Consider the following 16,073-nt stretch of genomic DNA (forward strand, 5'->3'; position numbering starts at 1 on the left):
TATTCAATTAAATAATTCTGGGCTACAACTTGGTTGATATGGTATGAAACCTTTTAGAGCAGGGTCGGTATTAAAGTATTTCAGGACAGGGATTACAAGGCAACTCTTTGCACTGCATTCAATATGACCAGATCTTAAAAGACAGAAATAGTTCTGAAGAGACAATTTTTTTCCCCGCACCACTTATTTTTCCCTTATTTTTTCCCCAGTTATTTGGCATTAAGACAACTGCCAACATCCTCTGTATTAGAAAATTTGGTTCTGCCTGTGCTATCAGCTATCGCAAACCAGCCAGTTTAGCCTGTTTATAGCAAACACAGCTGATTTCATATTCTCCTCAGACCTTTGCCTCGACTGTAGATGTATGTGTTTCTCTTTATTCACTTTCTCAAATTTACACCTACTCAAATATAAATCACCCCCAGTTTTCCAAATGTCAACAACATCTAAACAGCCCTCACAGCGTTTTATGCATACTTAAGACAGGAAACGGTCGGCAAATGCTTTTGACAGACGCTGGAGTGGTCTCGGCTCTCTTCCCAGATTTATGACTGCGCTCGCAGTTTCTAGGATGACACTGACATCTAGTGGAGTTAATAACTCATGAGTACTCCTCAACAGGAGCCACTATTCCCGCAAACAGAGGGAAAAATCCTCACAATTGCTACAAAATGTCAGTGTCAAAATTTGACAAGCTTTTGTATGACACTTTTGCATTTCTGTTGTTAAAACTCCTGGAACAAAAATGCATCATTTTAATTACTTCATAGGAGTTTGAAGAGGTACAGTTTTAAATCAAAATATCACTGACAAGATGGGCACACCAAGGGTGATCTATGGGACTCTGTGTTGTCACTCAGCAATCCATAACTATAACAAAACTTTTTACTTACTAAAGGCTGAAAGACAGATTTTGTTTAGATTGCAAAACTTTTTTTTAAAAAACATTTTTGTAAGTGTTTCCTGGATAAAGCTGAGGAGCTAGCTAGCTTTGGGAAGTAAACATGGAGTCATCTTTAGAATACAAAATACGAACTTTTTATGAAGACTGGGAAGACATGGCTTTCTAAATGCAACTGATGTATAGCTACCATCACCATTTGTGTTTGTTATAAGGATTTGTTAGGGGAGTATCAAAAAAAATATCACAAAGCTTTCACCAAGACTGCTAAAATAAGGGAATCATCCCTCAAGGCTTCATTATTTCCCAAAGCAATTGTGCATACTAAAGATCGATCATAGTGGACCAGTCACACTTTCTATTTAGTAACTTTTTTTTTCCTCTGCAAAAATCACACGGTCTGGGAAGAAAAAGTCATTTTAATCTCCGTCATATCTTTTAGCCCTGGAAAAATAGAAGTGCATTGAGACTGTATAGTAACAAAATTAGCAAGGGGTGGTTACTTTCCAGTACCCAGTGGAATTCCCATGCTAAACACTGTGACCTCTCTATAAACACTGGAAACTTCACAAGGAAGCCCTGAGTCAGCAGTATTATTCAGCACACAGGCAGGGTTTAGGAGCAGAGACACAGCTTTGTCTTTGATTACTGATGATAGGAAGGCTGCCAAACCTGGGAATCTAGACAGACCTCAGAATTCAATTCAGACAAAGGCTCCAGAATTCAACCACTGAAATTCCCAGTATGGACATGTCACCGTCACCGTATTTAATCTCTGTTTAAGCCCCGTTGTAATTCCAGAATGCTTTTGTTTTCAAGCCTACAGATCCGTCTCACCACTCCTGTCTGGATTAGACCAGCTCAACTCAACCAGGTTGAAGTTCAGGCCATCACCACAGAGCACTACTAAAAACACAGCAATAGTCTCTTCCTGGGCTCACTCACCGTGAAGAGGTTGGATCGGCGCTTGGACTGTTTACGGACAGGAGTTGGTGTGTTGGCAGTGGGAGGAACATCAATCCGTAGCTCCTTCTGGCTGGTGCTTGGAGTTGATGGGACAGAGGAGGAGTAATCACTTAAACTCCCTCCTCCATTACTGGTCTGCAAGGATTAAAGTTAGTTTTAAACAGTGATACACTGCTTTCAAGAAATTGCAATCCACATCTGTCTTTTATTTAGCCCTGATACCTACAAATAGCAGCCTAAGCTCAGGAACACAGCAGGCCTGCCCTACTGCCACTTCTCCACCCATTTCCTTTCCAAGCCTTCATACATACATACATATATATATATATATATATGTTTTCTCCATAGCCTTAATTTTTGAAAAACTTAGATATTTGCTGATGGATATTTTTATCTCTCTTATAAAATATGCTGAATAAATGTGGTAGGCACATTGTTTATATCCAGTTATGGGTATATTATGTAGAATGACAATTTAATTTGTTTCACTAATATAAAAGTTAAGTAAAACGCTAGGGAAAAGCTGTAAATTCTATTTTTCTGCTTCAAAACTGGTAGCCCAAATTCTGCCTCAAACCTCAGAAAAAATACCTAGTGCAATAGAACTGCGTAACTGGACTAAATCCTAGTCTGGAATCATCAGTCCACTGAGAACTAATCAAGAAAATTAAAAAAAAAAAACAATGTTGTGAACACCTATGGTGGTAGTAGGTAATTGAGACATTTGCTGAAGCCATGAAATCCATTGGTACAGGGATACAGAATCTAAAGGAAGACGTTCCAATTTATTCAAAATAGCAAAAAATGTAAAGTTACATCATAGTCTCATGAGAAATGAAATAGTCACTCAGTAAGCCTATAAACCAATTAATGAATTGATGCAACAAGCAACTAATAGCAGGGAAGTGAAAAAACAGACAGATTGGAAAGTACCAAAAGGTGATTAAAGTCTTGATTTTTATCAGCTATAATAAAGGAGTACTAAAAATGATGCAGACAGTCTGGAAGCACAAAGGCACTTTTTTTTTTTAATCAGGTGCATGTCTATCCTTTGAGGGTATACTGCATATGTTGAACGGGGACTGATGCAAGGCAAAGAGTGGAAGTTTTGTATGCCTTTGAAGAAAAGTTCAACAGGAGAGCAGCAGCGTGCACAGGTTTTGGACAACACCTCACAGGTAACTTACGAGGGGAGAAATAAAGGTCTGTAACACTTGTGAGAAGGTGCAAGAGTATCTTTGAAGTAGTCAAGTTGCCTAAAAGAGGTGAGGAAAGAGGGTAAAACAGGGTATTCATGGGATGCCTGGGGGAAAAGGTTCTCCCATGACATAAGGCAACTAATTTTAATTGTTGCACTTAGGAATTTACCAGATAAAGTTGCTTAACAGGAAAAGAAGGTGCTCCAGTGTTTCCTCTTCAGCACTGGTCCTCCACCAGTGACTGACCTTACACATGCACACAAAGCTGCCATGCAGGGGCACTCTGCTTGGGAGGCATCAGCAGGACCAGGACCTCCCGTGACACACACATTAGAGGTCACTGTATGGACCTCACATAACACAGGCAGTGGTGAGACATCAAAATGAGACCTCTGAAGGAGATCCAGGTAGAAAACAATCCTTCTTTACATCATCCAGTTGAAGTTTCTTTTTGCATTTTCAAATTCATTTTTTCTTTTAAAATTCAAGAAGAAGATGGTAAAAAGGAAGAGGCACGAGTAAAGAAACTCACGCTTGGACTAAAGGGCAGGTCAATGCAGCCAGAAATCCACGAACATCACTTCTGAAACCACTGTTTCTTTGCAGACATGTTCCTCTTCATCTCTATAAGATACGACTTACAGTCTTCCAAATGAACTTTTTTATGGAGAAAATTGTTCTCTTCCCCCCTGAAGTATTACGAAAAGGATATTAAATTTAATCTCCCCTTCACTCTGACTGAATCAAAGGAAGCCAGAGATAGCCATACTGGAAGTAACAGACCATTTTGACCAAGTTTTTCCAACAACACTTTCAAGTACGAAGAAGTAGCAAGCAGAATTTGCAGATAGACCAAGTGTATAAACCAAAGATGATGAAAGAACAAGAACTGGAATTATCATTTTTAGTGTCCTAACAGCGAGTAATAATGAGCGATGAGCAGGACTACCTGGGAAGAGCTGACCTTAATCTATACCACATTCACTTCCCCTTTTCTCTAAGACTTCTTGCTGAGACAGCAAGTAACACACCAAATGGACAAGTATGTCAATACTTGCAAGAAGACACACAGAATCTGTGATAGCCAGCTATCACCCCTCAGAAGAAACACAGGAAGGACCACGGCTGATAAAAGGTCTACAAGGAGGAGATCTGAAAACTTAGCCACTATAGACGAGCATTAGAAATGAAGACTTAAGTCAATGGAGTAAAAAACTGGTCTAAAATAATTGCATTTGGGTCAGAATGGTGAGGACCCACTGTCCACTTTGCCATGACAAAACCAAATGCGTGAGGGAACAAGGGAGTAGGAAATCCAAGCAAGCAACCAACACTGGGAACCGAACGGGTTGAACACATTTAAGATTAAAACCATGCAGCTGAAAGGCTCAAGGGAAGAGGGGGAAAAAAGATGACAATACACAATGAAAACAACAGAAAAAGAAAGATCACGTTAAGCTTATGTCTCAAAAATTTAGAAGCCTCTAATACAGAAGAGACAGGAAAACAGCAAGAAGGATGGACTAAAATACAGGTACACTGATTACAGGATTGGAACCATGAACTCTAAAAGAAAAAAAAAAAGGGGGGGGGATGTGTTCTGTTCTATGTTCTGTTTCATAATAATATTGATCAACTTTAAAAGGTGAAGACATACAGCTGTCAACTGGAAGCAGATAACCGTGGTGGTTTAACACCACACTGCGCCCAGGGCTCCTCTCCGCCGGGGCTCCCTGTGGGCCGCAGCCTCCTTCAGGTCCTGGCCGCCTGCTCCAGCCAGGCTCCTCTCTGCAGCCCGCGGCATGGAGACCTGCCCCGCTGTGGGACCCGTGGGCTGCAGGGGGACAGCCTGCTCCACCGGGGGCCTCTCCCCTGCCCTCCTCCTGCACCCACCTCGCAGGCTGGAGCTGGCTCTGCTTGCACATGGGGCAGCACCGGGGCTCTGCGCACAGAGGCCTCCCTGCAGCCCCCATCGCCAGTCTCACCACATACACACAACACAGGCCACCCCTCACCTCTGTGAACAGCATATTTAGGAATTATCATTAAAATACACATTCAACAGCATTTATCATGCTGTATCCACAAACTTCATTTCCATCAGCAAAATAATTCCGCACAAAGTCAACGTGACATCACAACAAAGGTGGACAGCTTACACACACTCCATCTTTTGTCCCTTCAACATCTTACAACAAATTCTGCACAGTTACTACACTACAGCAATGTCCAGTCCACATTTTGCCTGTTAACTCTCCTACTTATCATCCTTATCCCAAATTGTGCCCTCCTGCTGGGCGCCAGAAAGGACCGTGGTGTTTTAACACCAATGGACAGCTCAGCTCCACCACGCTGCTCTCCCACTCCGTCTCCTCAACACAACCTTGCCACATAAATCAAATATAACAATACAGATTCCTGCCCTACATACTCACTTACCAGACAGCGGACTTTAAGGATTCCATGAAACTTTACCTTTTTAATAGTTTCTTATCTAATACATGTTTTATATTTATTCCACTGAAGTACTACTTCATGGATTTTGAAGCGATCTATTCTCAAGGAGTAACTGCTGAACAAAGAGACATACATGTTGGGCTTTCTAGTCCCCAAAGACAGATGCTCAGATACGAACTTCTATAAAAGAAGTCCTGCTGGCAATGTTTCTCTTCACACATGTGTACCTCTACCAGACTATCAACTTTGTAATAAAATTCTGAAGTGGTTTTAAAATATACCATTTGGAAAACAAAACAAAAAACTATTTCAATAAAAGACTTAAAAGGAAAAAAAAATTCAAAGCTTCCACAGCATGAAAGCACTGAATACCAATACTAAGCAAGCTCTAACTCTTACCAAGACTACCAGTAATTAGCAAATAAATCCACTTAGCTGCTATGAAACACCTGAATAGAGAGAGTGGGTTTGACCAGAACAAGCTCTGACATGACTCCCAAGTTATAGCCTGCACAGACAGAAGCAATGAAAAATGCAACCAGACAAGCACTTGGAAAGCATATCCTTGGTAACATCTGAGCCTAATACTCTGAAGGAAATAAAGCGTGGTGAGTGGTCTCTGTCAGGTTGTTTGCATCAAGTAAGAGTCCAGTGACCTTGCCATATTAGATTGTAGAAAGCAACTTCCTGCAATCTGTATGCAAGCATTTAGTAACAAGCTCACTGGAGTGAAGTAGCGAATTTAGGGCATGTAGCAAGTAACTTAAATTCACAGAATTTAGAATCCAAAGCCTTAAAAATCAAGTCAGTGAATCTGTACAGCACATGTAATCTAACATATAATAAATATAAACTCATTTGCTAACCATAGACAAACCACATTTGTGGCAGTCAAAACCAAACGAATTAGCACTCTAATTCCCCTCAGGGACATCACACGCCTTAACATTACCTTTTCAGTCAAGTTTTTCCACTGCTCTCAAGACACGAACATACCTTATTTATCAGTACAAAGGGCCACTTCTGCGCATCGCTGCTCTAACCACAGTCTTGGCCATGGGGACAGAAGTCAACCAAATGAACCTTGGTAGGGAAATTATTAGCCCCAGTAGAAGCAGCATTTATACAGATACATCCCTGTTGGCTTTCCTGGGTGATGGACTTTCCTGTCCTCATTAAGGCATCATGTCCATTCTAAAATGTGCTAGACTTCTGGAAGTACACGGTGCAACCATATCCTTTCTTCCTGCTAGGAAAAGGATGGTGGCCAGTGAACTTCAGCACACTACTACAGAAAGCTATTCAGATACGCTATTTCCTGAATGCACCTCGCATCAATGTCCAATACTCCGTTTACAGAAGAACTCTAGCATCTATATACACTTAAAGCTTGGTTACCACATGGACTGACACTGTAAGAAGAACACAAGGTCATGACAGCAAGCACAAATTTAGTAGAATATTGTCATTACACTGTAACCTGCTTAAGAACTCAAATGAACCCATCACTCTGGTGTCACTTGACCAACCGGGTCCATTCAATACAGTTGCCTCAAAGGAAAATACTGCCAATATGGACCATAAAACTTAAAACTTAGGAGATTCCTGTTGATACCTTATTAAAAAAGAGAATGCTGTATACACTGTCCACAGGTTCTATGGTAAAAAAGGAGTGAATCAAGCCAGATCACACACTTTCACGGATGTACTTCAACTGTTACATATTTCTTCTTCCATTAGGAAAAAAACAGTGAGTTTACCTTGCACATCAGGAGCTCAGTTGTGTCCTGCATTAATGAAGTTGGACGTATCCTCAGATTTGCTAGGGGCATGTTCCAGACTGACCAGTTATACAAAGGCAGCAAAATATTTGCCTTATATAAATCTTGTGTTGCCAAATTATTCATAAAGCATACATAGTAAAAACATCAAGTGAAAACACTAAATGAAGAATAAAGCTGATTTTTTTCTCATTGACAAGTAACCCAGTCATAATGGATTCAACGTTTTTCTGCTCTCTAGATATAACAGGACACCCTCCAAGAAAAATCATCTCTAACCACTGCTTGAGGAGAAAATGAAGGTGGCAAGTACTACATCTAAAACAGAGGAGATTGCCACAGCTTCAAGGAGCCTAGAAACTGTTGGAATAAAGCAAACTTTGATCAAAAGCAGAGATTACATACTCTGTGACAGAACACAGTCACTCTCTGTACCTTCTGTTCCTGGAGAAAGAAGGGAAAAGTGCATTTCTGCAGAAATACAGAAGAGCCATGGAAGGTTCTCTAGTCAGGACACATTTTTTCTTCGCCCACTTGTGTACAATTTTGTTCTTGAAAGACCTATTATCTCAGTCTTTCATCTAAAACCACTATAGGTGGGAATCCAATTTATTCAAGGGATCTTGGTCATATACAGGCACACATCCAAAGATAGATTGAAGATGAAACTCTTTAGTCCTTGCCTCAGCAAAAGCTAGAAAGCTTTGATTGTGTTGCCATGGAATACAAATTTTATACTGGATTTCAAACTCAGGTCCAGATAAATGATTCCAGAGATTTCAGTATGTCTAGCCCTCCACAGTAAGGGAAAGTAATTCTGACAATTTAACCTCATCCTCTGGGACCTATTAAGAAATTGCCCACCTAAAGAGTTTTTGCCTTTTCTGTGTTATGAAAAAGAGGGGGAAAAGGCAGATCTGTCTTATTAGACCTATCAAAGACTGATCACCAAGACAACCTTAAGACAACTTGGCAAAAATAAGCTGGCACATAGAAAAAAATCATCTCAGAAAAAACACTAATGACTTTTAATTAATAAAATGTGACAGTAGGCTTCAATTCTACAGTTGCAGCAACTGCTTTACTATTTGGAAAATCTAAACAAAGTCTGAAATGGAAATTTTAAGATATCTTAGAAAGGAAGAGATAAAAGTAGGCTCCACAAAAACTAATAGGAATATAAATAAGGTCTTGTGATGATAAAGAAAGGAAGAGGAAGTACGGTAACAGATGCACTGAAATTTAACATGTGAAGCCTGGAGAATGCCCTTTCATACACATGTTTACTGTGCACATGAAAGAAGAGGAATGCAAATATGTAAAGACTGCTTATTTTAAATAAACATTAGAAATTAGAAATAGTTGTGTAAATAAAAAGCATTACAATGTATGATGCATGCTCCAATGGTATCAAACAGTTTTCACTTCTAAGTTTATGTTTTGCATAAACTTATGTTTTACATGAAAAAGCAGAACGAAAAACTGACTAAGCAATGTAATCTCTCTTCTTTAATCTGATGTGCAAAATATAACAAAACGTTTCATCCTAAATGACCCCCACTACAAATAAGATAATGGTGCCCTACTATTTAGTGTTTACCATAATCAGGTCTCATATACAGTAAAATAATGGATGATTAAGCAGACTGTGCTTTCCTTTTAATAGTTTAATTTACATATTTAGACAATCTCGCTGTAGTAAAAACTTTATAGAGGCCTAATGCACACATAAATAATGCATCTTTACAAGTTTGCAACAGGTAGCAGGGAGCAAGCTTGTATGCTGGCCATAACTGAGCAGGAATTTAACATTACATTAAGCTCCATACCTTTCATAACACATCTCCCTAGGGGAACAACACTGCTGCACCATTGAACACATTTCTTTGGGCAGCACTCCACATGTATAATGATTTGGGGGCTGACTTTACATGGTACCACTCAATACTCATCCAAGCAATACTTTAAAACTCAGAGCATGGAAGGTGTGGCATTTAAGGCCCCTCTCTATCATGGTGGAGCACATGTAGCACAGGCACATGTGGAAAAGTGCTGGCACACGTGGCAAGGACATGTTGCCACTTCTGTTCCCTCTCACTGAACTCAAACAGCTGAATTCCAGGAGAGCCGGCAAGGTATCAAGTGCCACGTGGTTTTCCGATGTTTACAGCAGTGTAAGCTTTGCAAAGGAAATGGACACATCTCCAGGCAACCACTCAACAGGATATCAGGTGCTGGGCTACTTCGCACTGGGGTTTTCTGGTGCATCTTCAACTTTGGTGGAATACACTGAAGACTGAAGGCCTTCATTAATTAACACATCTTCCCCTCAACAACAACTCTATCTACCTCCTGAAGCACTCAGAAAGACCAGAGGGTGAATAATCCTCACTGATATCCTTGGGTTTGAAAAGAAATTTTTTGCATGCATTCTGTATTGCCCTGAAAGCTGACATATGGATGTGAAGTACTTATATCTACGGTTATTGACCCTGACTATCAAAAGTTTCCAGGTAAAACCCTAAACCTGACATTATAAAAAAAAAAAAAAAAAAAAAAAAAAAGGCTAGAAAACAAAAGCAGAACCTATTGCAAACACAAATGTGGTGGTTTGTTTTTTTGTTGTTGTTGTTTTTTTTTTTTTTTTTTTTTTTTTGGTAATTGCAATAGGAAGCATTTCATTCTGTGAAACTACTACTGCGTGGAAATATATAGATTCCTGAACATACACATATTGGAGAGCATTTTCTAGCAGGCAATGTAACCTAGGTGCTCATCACTTAGGACTATTGGACATGTGTATACACATCCAAACACGCTAACAGCACTTCCACAGTTTGAAAACAGAAACTGTGATATGGAGAAGCCCCTGTGTGTATAAAGCCTCAGAATTTTCCCCAAGACACGCTAAGGACTAGTCTAGGTAGGTGACACTATTGTTTTTGTTCTCTGTTGCCTATGTTCTTGACTGCATAATCATCCGGAGAGTTTGCACCAAAGTACTCCAACCAGAGAAGGAGAAACATCTCATTTTATATGAGGTAATCTGTAAAACCACTACTTCTGAAAACCTTAACTCCTGTGCAGAATGCAAGTGACAGTGCACTCTAATGATACCATTTTGATTCATGGGGGAAATCCTCACTGAAACATCGTTATGTCAAAAGAGATGTTCTAAAGAACATGAGACTATCTTCTCGTCAGGATCAGAGATGATAAATTTTCCCCAAGATTATCTTAAACTCAGAACTGCAGTTGCAATGTTCTTTCAAGAACTAGAGTAAGAATTCAGCTCCCTTTCCTTAAATAAGGTCATACTGACCAAGCGTGGCACCAAGACAAGTCACCAAGACAATAGGGGACTCAGGTTTATGGTCTAAAGCTGACATTGATCTCAGAAGACAGACATCTTCGGTCAAAATTACCATTGCTTCTGTTAGAAAATTGCATCAGCTGGTAAAAGTGGTGAAGAATATTATTTCATACCTATTGAAAAAGATTTCAGGGATCCTTATCACAAGTTACCTTGATTTTCCCAAGTAGTTCTTATCACCGGCAAGAAGTTTACTCTTTAGGTGAATTACTCACAGAGAATTTTATATTTGCTGCTGGTATCAAAATTGTACTTGAGTATGGACATGGTGAGAACCTGGATGTTTCATGTCCTTAATCAAATGAGCTTCATCAACAAAAAGGATGACCTCAACTGGTTTAAGAAAATGCAGAACAGAAACGCACCTGGCTAAAACTGGGTTGTACAAAGTATCACCTATCCTCTTTAGAAAATCTTGAAAAACTACGCAATCATCAGAGTAAAAGAGATCTTTATTGGATCCAAGAATAAGATCGCTACTGGAAGTGGTGCCATTCATTCTCTACAGTTCTGTTACAGTAACTTTCCTCCTCCACCACTGAATAGGATGGGTCCAAAGACAGCCTCTACAGAAAGCATAACTCATGTCAGTCCAGAAGTATGAACATACACAACTGTCTGGAGAAATTTGTTCAGGAAAAAAAGCATTTCATACACTGGGCTAGTTCCAAGTACTTGTGGCAATGACCTGGTCAGAAAGAAAGTGGCAGAGGAAACATTCTTAATGTCACATACGTGAAGAAATAGAAGAACTTCTTCCATATGAAGAGCTTGTTACTTCACCATGAGGTGCTGTGGTTCTTCAGAGGAGTCACAAGTACCTCCTACAGAAAGAGGGACCTGACCTTCAACACCGTACTGGGGCACAATCAGCAGAAGTGAGAGTCACAGTCTGAGGCTGGTATTTGGGCTGAGCTCAAGGCAGAACATCTCACAGCAACGAACTCTAAGAACAAACTGGCATCTGTATCTGTAGAGTTAAATCAATGGTCAAAGTTTCCAGTAGGACACAAAAGGAGACCAGTAACTTCAAGAACAGCAGAACCAGAACACCTTCACCCTGTGGTATAAATGTAAACAGAGTGCTCCCAGAAGACACTGACATGTGAAATGAGAAGGGAAAAAAAATAACTTTCCCACAAAGATAGAACAATTCTTCACTATACTGCTTTTGCCAACAAGCAGACACTCAGCATGGGAGAAGAGTCCACAGATAGAACAAAATGTCAAATGGGTTGTTCAAGACATAACCTTAGGGAGCATTACTAGTTTATATTATTGAGTTCAGACTGAAAAAGATGCTAGAAAAGCTAGTGGGTATCAGACATTTCTGTCTGCTCCAGTGAATATCAGGAAGCTAGGTCACAGTGCTGGCTGCAGACTGTAAGGGCCAGTAGGATGGCCTTATAAATCCATCTACCAAGAGAGAGCACAGTGGGAACATGGTTCTCCTGGCTGCAAGGGTCTCAGGTATGAGCATATACCCAAACTGGGAACATGTGCATAGCTTATCACCTGACAACAGAAAAAGAAACTGAGGGAGGATTATCACAGTGAAATATGGAAGACAATATTAATGTATGTGGGTTAAAAAAAAAAACTGTGCACATTGGAAGATTTTGGTATTAACCAAATGTTTCCCAAAATAACACATCTATGGCATCAAGGCCACCAGATTTTCCTGCCATAAAGGCTTTTTTTGTTTGTTTGTTTTTTTAAAGAGCATATGTACAAATCATTAGCAACATATACTACTAGGCCATTAGAGGGAATCATTTCACTTGAGCATAATGGAGACAGGCAATTACAACCACACACAGTGGTAACAGATGTAAAATTCTACTGTGCCAACCACTGCGATACACCAGATATTATTTCTCAGCATACAACTGAATGAGAACAATAACCAAAACCGCTGTGAGGTAATTTTAAAAAGCAGTACAGCAAATCCTGCTACTGTAACAATTGGTCTACTCAGAGCAGCAGGCTGCTGGGCATAATCAGAACTATCAAAAACAGTTTTAAAGCCAAATTACTTCACCACAGCAGTTTCTTGAAACAAAGTCAAGACAATTAAAAGTACTACTTTAAACTACAGATCACTGATACCTTTCAAACATACCAACTACCTATCAAGCAAGAAAAAGAGCAATGGCATCAAATACAGTAGATGAAAAGCAACCTATCGGCTCCTTTTTCAGGCAAGCATTGATTTTAGCCTGTACCTGGCTGATATGTACAGCAGAAACCTGGGCAGAACACACAGATGAGTGACTTGGAGAGTTCGGTAGGGATTTGCAGGGTCCAATCGAGAGTTGCTGTTTCTTCCTTGTTGCGACAATCTTCTGAGCAACTGAAAGAAACAAAACACAGGGGCAGATAAGCTACAGACTACACTGAAAAATAAGTTAAGTCAAAATTACACAGAAAACACAAAATACTAAACAGGGCATGGCTACTAAGCAGTTTTTCCATTGTCAAAGGCTGCTCCAAAAACTGACTGCAATACATCCAATTAAGATGACAGATGCTGGTTTGCTACAATATGCTCCACATGAGACTCCACCTCTGTTCTCCACATGGATGAAATTGCCCCCGAACTACCAATCCACTGGGTTAGCACCACTAAACCAGTAACGTCAGAGCAGAAGGGGAGAATACAGGTATGCAAGTTACAAAAAGCAATACCAGGAATTCACACAAGAAGTATGCTCACTAGCACAATCCAGTTTGGGTGCATTTCAGTGCATTTGAGATAGCAATTAGAATAATAAAACAGGGAGGGTCCCTGACACACAATACCTGGATTAGTGGTGCCACACACTGCATCCGATTTAAACTAATTACAAAAAGAAGGTGTAATTTCCAGTTTTAGCTTTTATTATGTAGCACTACTAGCACCACTGGAAAAATGCCAGATTTATTTTGCGATTTAATGAGAAGTTTTCTAAAACACCTAAAGGAAAGCAGCATTTTCCAAATGGAAACGTTATTCAGATTCATTAGTATCTCCATATACAGGTTAGCACACTCGTAATAACAAATGGAAACAGAGCTGATCTGAAATGCAGCAAAATCCATACACCTCTCCTGTAACTTTCAATTTAAAAAAAGTCCAACTATTTCAGAGACTCTTGAATTCCAGCTCATTCTGCTGTTAAGGCCTAGTTAAGATCTAAAAGCATTTTTAAGTCATGAATTTTTAAAAATGAAGTCCTTAGGCTATATTTGTCACCCACCTTCTTAGCTCACAAATTAAAAATTAAATAAAATTTCCATCTTCAGAAACAGAGACTTGTGCAATGGTTAATTAAAAACACTAACAAAATTTAGTAGTGCACATAGTGATCTTCATCAAGTGATTTTTGACTACACAACTTTCATAAAGATTCTATGAACAACTAACTGAGGCAAAGGAGGCAAGGCATGGACAGCACCTTTTGTTCCACGTGGACAGCGGAGACTTGGGAGCACAGAGCCATGCGATATTAAGAGGCAAAATATGACCCTGAAGGAAAATTCAGCAGATTCTGAAGATACAATTCCTTTTATTCCTCCACAGTTTGACAGCCTACCCTCAAAGTCATCAATCTACAGGAAAATGGAAAGACAGTAGGCATGCACTGTGCCACTGGATGTAGCACAGGGATGTTTTTAGGCTACAATACATGGGGTTTCCCCATGCAATCTTGAAGTAATGGATGGTGCATGCAGTTGTTTTTCTGTGCCAAAAAGGATCAACAAGTTCTGCCTTCCTTACCATAAGGGATACTGCTCAGATCTTCCCGTACTTGGAAAGCTGCATGCTGCAATTTAGATATTATTTTTGAAACAACTATCTACTGGCACACAGAGAAAAATCATGATTTTCTGTGGACTATGTCTACTGAGGAGAGTTGAAGGGTTGCAAGCCACCTTCGGCAATGAGATGTTAACTCCTGCCATGGCATACGGCACAGGACAGGCCAGTATAACTAAGCATGGACAGCATAATGACAAGACAAATAATGACAAGACTTTTAAATGTCAGGATGGTTTTTTTTTTGTTTTTTTTTAAATAAAAAAGTGGGGGGTGAAAATTACGTTGCACACACTAAACATTCGAATATTTCAAGATCAAAAGATCTCTTCCAATCTAAAAATCACCTTTATTGAAATTCAGGATTGCTAGAGAATACTGAGACTTCAATTTGTATGAAGTACACCAGGACTTTAATTCAAACCAAACATACAAATTCAAACCCCAACTTTCAAATTCCTTTGAGCTTATAAACTGATGTTGGATCACATTAACACTTAATGATTACTCCAAAATCAAGTCATGGGTTTATTTTGACCGTACTAAAACTCTGCAAAGGCGTCCATAGTCACGTGGATTGTCACAACCAAAACAGGTCAGTGAGGCAGAACTGCAATGACTTCGGCGTAGTTGCATAAAAACTTGCTGTGATTAAACTAATAATATTCAATCTGTATTATTCAGAGAATGTAAGAAGATAATTATGTAAATTCCATGATTGCTTTGACTCAATACTTTGCAGCATAAGCAGAGATATTGTTTAGCAGCATAAGCATACAATTTCTTCTCAAATATAATTTTAATAACACACTGGTCTGCGGGCTTATGTTTTTCATGTAAATGAATGATGGCATAATGATGATTTAGTGCAAATACATTGTATAAAAAATGGCTTGTATATATGAAGAAGCAGCTTCATTAGTTACATCCCACCTCCAATAGGCCCCTTATCATCCTGAAAGGATGATATTAATTAATTTATTTTCCCCTGCCATATTGATCATAACCTTCATCAGCTAATCATGTTTAAATTACAGAGGAATATCGTAGCACTCTGTCATTTCAGAACCATTGGTTTATTGATCTCGAGCCTGGAAAGCCATACATAAAAATATTTTAGATCACATTAGTGAATGCAGAGAGCAAACCTAAGGTCAGATTTTAACATATGCACATAGATTTGTCATCACATGTGGTAAAGACCTAAATTAAGACCAAAACTGAATTAAAACCACACACAAATGAAAACTACCTTCTCAGCAAAAGCTTCCGCTCTCACATGGGAGAGGTAATTAGTCAAGGAAAATATTTATCTCTTGCCTTCAGTCTGAATATAGGTGTTTGCAGCATCGCAGTTAAGAGACACAACGCAAATCTTGCCCAGTTATTGCTCTAGGAATTCAGTAGAAAACCCACCACGACAGTCTGAACTCACCAGCTCAAATGGGTTACTTGAATGCTAGCTGAAGTACCACAAAAGCAGACACTTTTATTATCTCCTTTCAGTGCCATTTGAACAGAAATGCCGATTTTGGCTGCAAAGGAGAGTTCCTGCTTCCTAGAGGAGGAAGATGGGACACTCAGCTGCTCCGTTCAC

General features: G+C 39.5%; 1 protein-coding gene across 11 annotated transcripts in view; it reads right to left on the reverse strand.

The window, feature by feature from the left end:
- AGAP1 (ArfGAP with GTPase domain, ankyrin repeat and PH domain 1) overlaps nt 1-16,073 on the reverse strand; it is a 352,881-nt gene that overhangs the window by 184,997 nt on the left and 151,811 nt on the right. For 10 of the 11 annotated variants that reach the window (XM_084524026.1, XM_084524027.1, XM_084524019.1 and 7 more), the window contains 2 exons: nt 12,903-13,030; nt 1,847-2,002 (listed from right to left, as the gene is read on the reverse strand). In XM_084524026.1, coding sequence (XP_084380152.1) covers nt 1,847-2,002; nt 12,903-13,030 — 284 coding nt within the window. The remainder of the gene's footprint in view (nt 1-1,846; nt 2,003-12,902; nt 13,031-16,073) is intronic. The other variant, XM_084524024.1, reaches the window with a different exon arrangement.

Source organism: Aythya ferina (assembly GCF_964211825.1).
Source record: "Aythya ferina genome assembly, chromosome: 6".
NCBI classification, from domain to species: domain Eukaryota; kingdom Metazoa; phylum Chordata; class Aves; order Anseriformes; family Anatidae; genus Aythya; species Aythya ferina.